Source organism: Elephantulus edwardii, unplaced genomic scaffold, assembly GCF_000299155.1.
Source record: "Elephantulus edwardii isolate Elephantulus edwardi_28Jun2011 unplaced genomic scaffold, EleEdw1.0 scaffold00211, whole genome shotgun sequence".
Classification (NCBI taxonomy): Eukaryota; Metazoa; Chordata; class Mammalia; order Macroscelidea; family Macroscelididae; genus Elephantulus; species Elephantulus edwardii.
The window spans coordinates 919,177-929,309 of NW_006399961.1; the positions used below are offsets into that span (position 1 = coordinate 919,177).

A 10,133-nucleotide genomic window follows, 5' to 3' on the forward strand; every position below is an offset into this window, starting at 1 on the left:
GTAGACAATGAATAAAGATGATGGGGGGGGGGAAATCAATGCCTTTGTGGTGTGATACTGGAGAAGGGCAGAAAATATCCCACTGATATCTTGGGAAGGGTGCAGCGAGGGTGTTCCTTAGAGACAAGGAGGGTTAAATTTCTCACATACTTTAGGCATGTCACTAGGAGGGGCCATTCTTTGGAACAGGACATTTTGCTCAGAAAACTAGAGAGTCAGTGAAGGGGAGGGGAAGACTCTAAACTAGATGGATTGGCACAGCAAGTGTGGTAGAGATGACGAGGATGGCACAGGAGAGGGCAGGATTCAGATCTGTCATTCATACAGGCTCTGAGCTGTGGTCGACTTCACAGCACCTAACTATGACAGCAGCAGCAACTGCCCTCCCAGAGGAAGGGAGGTTTCAGCACTCCATTCACTCTGCCAACCAGCTGTTGCCAGAATGACTAGAGAACAACTGTTCTAAAAGTCCTTTAGAACAAAGATGGTGAAACTTCATCTCACATACTTGGGACATGTTGTCCGGAGGGACGTGTTCTTGGAAAGGGAATATTATACTGGGAAAGGTGGACATGTTGTCCGGAGGGACGTGTTCTTAGAAAGGGAATATTATGCTGGGAAAGGTGGACATGTTGTCTGGAGGGACGTGTTCTTGGACGGGAATATTATGCTGGGAAAGGTGCAAGTTCAGAGAAAGGGAGGAGATTCTCAACACGTTGACTTCAACAATGGGCTCGCACACATCAGAAGTGATAAGTATGGGACAGGGCAGGGCAAGGTTTTGACGTGTTGTTCACAGGATCACTGTGAATCTTCATCCACCTGATGGCACCTAACAACAACAGCAATTCCACAGAGAACTCTGGTGGTGTAATCCATGGGAAATGCCATTGTTCACCCAAAGATGACCAACCCAAGTGTTCTGAATATATCAGTGGCTCCTCAAGAGAAAGGCAGTCTTCTCCCATTTCAATATACAACCTCAAAAATATTAGATTCAAGGGGAGCTCTGGTGGCCTAGTGGCAAGGAGCTGCAACTACAATCCGAGGCGCACGGTTCGAATCCACCAGATGCTCTGCCGGGGAAGGAGGGGCAATCTCCTCCTGTACCAGTCAGATCTGATTTGACGGTACACTCACACAAAAATAATAAAGAAAAAAATATATTGGATTCCAACCCAATTTGAGTCAGATCTGACTCTACGGCCATGAGTATGAGTTTTGTAAACAATTCCGTGGGAACTCATTGGTTGTCAGACGTCTGGTCAGCTCACTAAAACACTTGCTTACTCTGTAAATATTTAAAGAACACCTAATATATTCCAGGAGCTTTGCAGTTCCAGGCACTTTGCAGAGAGCTTCCTAAGTTTTATGATGGCATTTTAAGTTTCTTGATGGATCACAGGAGAGATAAGAAATCTGGGGTACTAAAGGAGCCCTCATGATAAGAAGGTTCATTGCCATCTCAAAGCCACATGGTCTGAATCCAACAGCTGATCCGTGGAAGAAGGATGGATAATCCCTCCTGTGTGATTTACCACCTCTGCAAACCATCTGGAAGGTTGGCTATGAGTCAGTTCCAACACAACACGCAATGTGAAGGAAATAGATTTGAACTGGACAAGGAGGAGAAGAATTACATTTGAAAGTGTCAATTAGTGGTTCATTATCACCAGAAAGTTCCAGTTATTACTCAGTTGAACAAAACCAATTTTCACTGAACATATACTGGGTTCCAGATCTTATGTTAAGCATAGTCCTTGATTCTATATGTTCATCTAGTTATCATAATAATTATCATACTAGCCCTACAAGGTAGTTGTGTTATCAGATTTGACAGATGAGGAAATGGAGGCTCCAAAACAGTAAACAGTTTGTATGATCGAGCAACTGGAATGAGATACAGGAATAATGCATCAAAATCATGACAGACTAAGAGCTGGAAAGGATAGTTAACAAATCAGAAGACAGAATCAACATCAGGAAACGGAAAGACAGAAATTTAGGTGTTGAACTTTAGGAGGGGTAAATGTAATCTTCTGATCTGGAGTTAAATAGCATTGCCACTCAAGTTCAAGCTTGGGGAGATCTTGTGTTTTGGGTAATCTTGTGTTTTAAAAAAAAATATGTTAGTATCTTGGGATAAACTCCTTAGGGATCATAAGAAAGATATCATTATATTAAGCTGTATTAATAGAAGCAAGATAATGAATAGGCTTAAAGCTCCATTTGGTTAAGGACAATAACACTGTTATTCCCTGATGCACCTTCAGCCTCAAGTACTCCACAAGAAGCAATTCGCAATGATCTGGACATAATAGGCACACAATACATAGCTGCAAATACTCTGTTGTGATCTGGATATAATAGGCACACAATATATAGCTGCAAGTACTTAGGTAAATATATTCAATCATCACACAAATTGAGCACCTGTCATTTCCCAATGTTGTTATTCTTGTTGTTGTTGTTGTTGTTGTTGTTGTTGTGTAACATCGAGTCAGAACTGACTCATAGCTGACCCTCTAATAGATTTTCAGAGGCAATAAATCACATGGGCATGGAGAATTACCCATCTTTCTCCCACAGAGAAACTGATGGATTTTAATTGCACGACTTTGGTTTGGCAGGGCAACTCCTTAAGCTAGGCTCTGAAAATAGAAACAGTCTTGTAGAGCTTACATTCTAGGAAAGTGACAGGGAAGAACAATCATGAAAGAGAGAGAGAGACAGACAGAAAGAAGGGAGGGAGGAAGAGAAATATGGATAGATAGATAATAATAATAATAATAATGGTGAAGAACAAGAAGAAGATAGATAAGATGATAATAGAAGATGAGAGATAATAGAAGATATGTGAGAGAAAAGAGAGAAATGATAGATAGATAGATAGATAGATAGATAGATAGATAGATAGATAGATAGATATAAAAGGCTAACATACAGGTGGTATAAATGCATCACAAAAAAAATAAATAAAGCCAGATAACGTAGATGGCGAGTGCCCGAGTGTATGTATGAGCAACCTCTGAGACTGTGATGCTGGAGCGAAAAGGAAAAGAGTGAGAATATAAGTCAAGTAGGCAAAGTACAGGAACTACAAAGGCAAGAGTCTACTAGAATATGCGTAGTCCACATAGAGGAAGGTGAGAGTCTTCTCTGCACTGCTGAAATCCTATGTGGGAAGTGATGCCTCATTCTGCCTTGGACCACCACATCGCTTGAGAGATTGTCAAATAAGAGCATGTCCCCTTAGGAAAGAGGATAGAACCAATTCGTATTGGGAAAGTTGAAGAAGAGCAGGATTTGGGAATTCCTGGCAGTTCTTTCCAAGGGGTTGACAGATAGCTGAGACTTCCCCTGAAGCCCAAATAATTGGGTCCATTTGAGCCTTTTCACATACACATATACGTCCACCATACACAGTAGAACAAGTGAGAGTTTCTGTAAAGATGAAGTTCCAGGGGGCTCTGGTCATGGGAGATGCTCAAGAAAATAGTAGAGAGCCTACCAAGTGCATGGAAGATGACCTTCTCATCCCAGGTGGGAATGAGGAATAGGCGAGTTCTGAGAATCTCCATTTAGGAGATTCTGAATTGTCATCTGGCTGACCTCCGTCCAGTTTCCCTGCTCCTTTCTCTGTTCCCACCTTTCCCCCACTGCCAGCGTGAGCACACGTGCTCATGGATACACATGTGCCCAGACACATGGTGTGCACACAGAAGGGAGGTCAGGTGGCCCAGAGAGGAGACTTTGAATGGAGATTCTGAAAGACAAAGAAAGCAGGAGGAACAGAGAAGGAAGCCTGGGGAGGTCAGGACCTCAGAAGAGTCGAGGAAGACAGAAGATGGCAAAAGGTTAGTGGGAGAGAATGGAGAAGAGCCAGGGAAGAAAAGAGCTACAACGGAAAAATGGAGAAGAGAAAAGGGTAGCATTAAAAGTAAGAAGGAAAGGATATGAGTCAAGACAAAGGAGTGTGGAAGAGAAGGAAGACAGGAGAGGGAGAGAAAGTGAGGAGGAGAGGGACAGGAGGGAGTGGGCGACAGGAGGGGAATGAGGCAACAAGCCTGTGGGGTCAGGGAGTCCAAGGGCCCCCTCAGAGCGCCCCAGGGCAGCACATGGATAATCTTGAGTCACAGCTCATTTGGAACTTCCTGTTTTCAGCCTCTTTGCGAACCCTTGGAGGGGTTTCCAACCAGTAAATAAAGCAGAGAGCCAAGACTCTTTGTGCGGCCTGCAGCCATTGCCCCATCCTCGCTGGCTGGGAACCTACAGGTTCCCTCACCCCGCCTGCCCTTTCTGACCCAAGGACCTGCCCAGCAGCCCCTCCAGCTGCTCCTCCCCACTCCAGACCACCTCACCTCTTCTCCAGGACCCCACTTCATCAAGGATCTATAGTCGAGGCTGTAAGCTCTTCCATATATAGAACACAGTTCCAAGCCTTTATCACAAAATTTCACCTTCTAAAAGACAACTTTTAAAAAAAGAAATCCCACACATTTGCTTTGCTCTCCATCAAGTTCCCTCATTTTTCCTTCCAGCCCCTGCTCCCTCCCAAGTTACCAGCCAACCAGCCCCTCCCTCCCTCTTTCTGGAATACACAGATTCTGGCATTCTGCTGGGTTAGGGTCTCTGTACTTGCTGTTTCCTGCCAACCAACGCACTGCCATCACGTGATGGGCTAGAGAGAGAGGAACAGGGTTGAGCTGTCCCATCGGGTTTCCAAGGCTGTAAATCATTATGGAATCACATTGCCTCCTCTTTCTTCTACAAAGTCACTGATGAATTTGAACTGCCAATGTTTTGCTTAGACGCAAAATCCTTTGACCACATGACCATCAAGGCTCCTCCTCCATCACCATTAGGCCTTCTATCCAATCTTCTCCTATCTAGTCTTGCAAGCCACACCAAAGCATCTACCATGTGCCAGGCATAGGTGTGACATCTGTGGACACAGCTAATTTTCTGCTTTTAATGCTTACAATCTAATGAGGAAACAGATGCAGGTGGATCCAGGGTGGAGCCCAGTCGTGTGAAATCAGATTTTATCACTTTGAGGACCCTCAACATACCACATCTAGCTGAGGCCCAAGTCGGCTGCCCTAGCTCATGCCATCACGCCCACATCCCAGCCAGCAGAAAGCAGGGAAAGGGAAGATACTCTTTCTTTTTGAGGACGCTGCTCAGAAGTTGTTCATATGACATCCACGCCTGTTGTATTGGCCAGAACTTGAACATTTAGTGGTAAGGGAGACTTAAGGGTAGGGGAAAGTCTTTGACTGAGGGATCAAGTAAGTGCTCACTAAATCTTAGGAGTCTTATTATTAAAGAAAAAGAAAAGGATGGAATTTGGAAGACTCCTACCATCAGAGCCGCAGAGAACAGAGGTTTCTCAAAAACTCAAGCTCTTTGCCTGCAAGACAGAACCAACTCACAGCTGACCCTCCGGTGAGTTTTCAGAAGCTGTAAATTGCATGGGAAGAAATTGCTCATCTTTTATCTGCAGAAAAACTGGGGGATCTGAACCCCCCACCTTTGGGTTAGCAGTACAACTCTCTATCCACTTGCACCTTGTCGTTGTTGTTGTTCTTGTGTGCCATCAAGTTGACTACAATTCATAACAATCTATGAATAACAGATCTGACCCTTACCCTATCCCACCCATTGTTACAGTCGCTGCATCAGCCCATCGTGTTGGGAGTCTTCCTCTCCTATTCTGGCCCTCCACCTTTCCCAGCAGGATGTTCTTTCCCAAGAACTGGCCCCTCCTGGTCACATGTCCAAAGGATGTAAGACAAAGTTCATCATCCTTGCCTCTAAGGAGCACCTGGCTGTACTTCTTCCAACACAGACTCGTTTGTTCTTTCGTCAGTCCACGGATATTCCGTGCCATAGCTTCCCACGAAACAGCAACAGGCAGGTCGTTATAATACAACAAACTGTCGGATGGTCAGTGATGATGTTTTTCAAATTCTCACAACTTTAGAAAATTTATAATGTTGCTCCATTTTTTTTTTTAAATGGGTCTATAAGTTGGAAGCAGCTTGCTCAGGTCCACAGCAGATCAATGTTGAGTTGGAACATTTGAAGTCTTCCGATTTAACGAAAAGACTTACCAGCGCTGGCTCTTAAGCTCAGCACTAGAATGGGAGATGAACCCAGCTTCTGTTCCTCTTGGATTGACAGGCCAGTGAATCAAAAACTAAAGATGCTCAAGTCACCTGGAGAATTGATGTTGTTTTTATTATGTTGTTATGTGCCTTCAAGTCAACTACGATTCATAGTGACCTTATGCACAATAGCTCTGGACCCTGCCCTAACCTGAGCCATTCTCACCTGCCCCCATTACCACAGTCACTGCATCAATCCATCTCATCCAGGGACTTCCTCTCCTGCTCTGACCCTCTACTCAGGTGCGAGCTTTGAAACCCTAAGTCACATCTTGGACAGGAGGAAACATGTTGTCGCTACTGGAGACATAAGATAGAAGTGGAAGAGTAGATGGGTTTAGAAAGTAGGAAACTCTCTTGTTACTTTTATGTTTTTTACAAAACAGGGCTCAGTGTTATGGCTGAGGAAGAGAAGGTGGGCCCCTTGTTTCATGGGCCCCTTTCTCCCCATCATCATTTGCAGGCCCCACAGGGTGGTTGGCAGGCAAGCCCTCACACACACTATCAGAAGGCTGTAACAAGCAGCTGATAAGTCTTTAGAATCCTGAGTTCCTTCTTACTCTGTGCTTTGCTGCACTATGATCATAGCCAAGTCAAGAAATCTGTTTCCACATCCACTGCAGTGGTGCAATAATGTCTACTCTGTCTGAATCACAAGCCAATTTTGAAATCTGTGGGAGTGTGAATTTTGGTAATGCAAATTTATGTGGTGGTGTTCTGTACCGTTGAGCCCCCTGTGACTCATAGTGACCCAATGTACAATAGTTTTGAAACCTGTCCTGAGCCAATCTCACTGTCTCCAACACACATGTCCCTTTTGCTCAGTCACTGTGTCAAGTCATCTGATCCAGGGTGTTCCTCTCCTGGGCTATCCCTCCACCCTTCCGAGCATGATGTCCTTCTCCAAGAACAGGTCCTTCCAGGCAACATGCCCAAAATATGTGAGACAGAGCTCTAAAATCCTTACCTCCAGAGAACAACTTGGTTTCACCCTCTCCAGGAAAGACCTGTTGGTTAATAGTTGTCTCTAGCACCACAACTCAAAGCCATAAATTAATTCTTCTATCATCCTTAGTCATTATCCAGCTCTCTGATGCTTAACAAGTAAATGCAAAGACCATGACATCTGAATGAGGTGAATCTTAGACTCTGGTTGACATGTTAAGTTCTGTCAAACCAAGTACAATTCATGGCAACACTACGAATAGGTCTGAACCCTGTCCTATCCTGTGTCATCGTCATCATCTCTGACATACTTAAGTCACCAGGTTAAATTCACACAGGGTGGGCATTATTGTGGTGACACACTGAGCCTTGATGGGCTGGTGGGAAGAGCTAGGAGAAGGTATAGCAAAGGGATCAGCACCAGCCCCACCTTTCCACATTGGCAGAGCCAGCAGCCCAGAACCAGCCCCTTCAGAGAGGAGCTGAGCTGTGCCTGCCCTCCCCTAGTATCAGAACATCTCTGCTGCCTGGATGAGGGTGACAGGAGAGGAAGTGGACAAGCAGGGCCCCACAAGAAGCAGGAGGGTCAGCCTGCCCTAATGTGCACGGCCACGGAGTCAGACTCTATTATGTCTGAGGTGGTTTGTCATAGAACTTTGGCCTTCACCCTGCACTTGGCCTCAGACGCTCTCCTGGGACCACTCCCTGACCCAAGGACACAACCCCATGTTCCCGGCCTCCACCCAATAAACAGTGTGTGCTTCTGCCTGAGGGCTTTGGCTAAGGATGGCTAGCCTTGTCCAGCGTATGCTCGGGCACAGACACGCTCATACACCCACAGTGTGCACACACACATATACACCGCATAATTAGAGCACAGCACACATACCTTGTTCACATACACACACATCTACATATATCACACACATTTACACCACACACTGCATGCACACACACACACACAAATACACATTACATACTAGACACCATGCTTAGTTACTAACACAAACAGTATGTAGCCACAAAAAGCACTACCTAAACATACACCAAGAAGCCCTGGTGGCTTAGTGGTAAGGAGTTGGGCTGCCAATCCAAAAGCACACAGTTCTAATCCACATGCTTCTCTGGAAGAGAAAGATGGGCAGCCTCCTCTCATGTGATTTACTGCCTCTGAAAACTCATTGGAGGCTTAACTGTGAATTAGTGCTGACCTGATGGTGTACAACCACAACAACACACATACACCACGCATACCAAATGAACATGAAAACATGCCACAAACATAATACAGTACATGTCACCCCCATGCAAACATACCACGGATTATATTAATCATACACGCACACCCCATGCACACACACACCCCACACATGCACGTTCCCACAAGTTCCCCATACACATACACACACACCTCACGCACGTACGTAATGCTCATTCAAATCTGCCTCCCTTACAGTTCCTCACCATTCAGTCCTCTAAACAACTGCTGGAGTGATTTTTCTGAACAAGTCAGACCTCTTTCTCATTTAAAATCCCCTTTCTCCCATCAGTGGTTTTCCAGACTTCTGGCTAATGTTTCAGGTTCTTATCACAGCCTCTGAGACCTTCCATGATCTGCTGACCCACCTTCCTGTCCACTCAGCCTGTGTGAAGTAATTCACCTTCTCCCTGCACTAGCGATGTCTTTTCACACCCTCGCTCCTCTCGACTGACTGCCCCCCTCCTTAGTCCATCTGAAAACCCTATTTATGCTTCCAGACACCATTCAGACCTCACTTCTCTAAAGCTTCCTGATGACCCCAAGTGGGATTGCTCACTTGCCCTTCTGTACTTGGTACAGGTGTGGACTGGGATGAGTTGCTTCCTGGGCCTGCTTAGCTGGCTAGCTGCTCTTGTCCCACCTGTCTGTACCTGTGAAGCTCAGTGGTAGGTGTTTGTGAATACTGTGATAATTCCCCCCTCATCCTCTCCCACAGATCAAAGTGGAAAACCAGCACGACTATCAGGACATCACCAGCGTGATAGCCATGGCCAAAACCTATGCCACCACCGAGGCCTTCATCGACTCCAAGTATGACATCCGCATCCAGAAGATTGGCTCCAACTACAAGGCTTACATGTGAGTGCCAGGTGCAGGGCTGGGGAGCTGGGAGGAAGGAGTGTGGGAAGAGGGGGATTGGAAACGGATGCCCAATCCGCTCCTGTCCTGCTCTGCGCCAGGACCATGATTTCCCCCTTCTGTCTACTTTTCTGCCTTGAGTTTGATCAGTACTGATGAGAGCTAATGTACTATTACAAGTTAAGTCAAGAGAAGACTCTTTGTCCTTCTCCAAAGGCTATTTCCTCAGAGGAAGAAATGTGTTTATCATGTTGGGGAAAGTGCAAGTATATAGGAGGTATATGGTATGGAGCTTGGAACAGTCTCTTGAAGATCCCATGAGCTACCAAGAGAGTGAAACCAGGGTATTACTTGGAGGCAAGGATGGTGAAACTCTGTCTCACATGTTTGGGGCATATTGTCAAGAGGGACTAGGCTTTGGGAAAAGACATCATGCTGGGAAAGGTAGAGAGTCGGTACAAGAGAGGAAGACCCTGGATGAGATCTGTTGAGACTGTAGCAATTGGGTCTAGTATGCTGGAAATGGTGAGGTTGACTCAGGATAGGGCAAGATTCAGAGCCGTTGTTCATAGGGTCCCTGTGAGTTATAGGCAAATTGGGGGCACATACCAACAATAACAACATGTAACGGAGATAAGACTGGAAGTGAAGTTGAGAGATAAACCAAGGGTGGTCTTCAATGCCCTATCCAGGGGGCTTCGAGCATCTTCTCTTCTGAGAAGAGGCATAGTCTCTCCTGTATTTGCAAAATGTTTGCTTTGAGCCAATGGCTGCACAGGGATTTCCTCAGAACCAATGAGAGCATGTAGGAATTGGCTTCAAGTTCCTCTGGCTGCAAACAACCAAAACCAGATATTAATTTAAGGGGTGTGTGTGTGTGTGTGTGTGTGTGTGTGTGT

The 10,133-nt window shown here is 45.5% G+C and overlaps 1 protein-coding gene across 2 annotated transcripts in view; it reads left to right on the forward strand.

Moving 5' to 3' along the window:
• The window catches only part of SYN3 (synapsin III), a 785,331-nt gene that overhangs the window by 734,032 nt on the left and 41,166 nt on the right, over positions 1 to 10,133 (forward strand). For both annotated transcript variants that reach the window (XM_006897530.1, XM_006897529.1), the window contains one exon: positions 9,092 to 9,234. In XM_006897530.1, the coding sequence (XP_006897592.1) occupies positions 9,092 to 9,234 (143 nt within the window). The remainder of the gene's footprint in view (positions 1 to 9,091; positions 9,235 to 10,133) is intronic.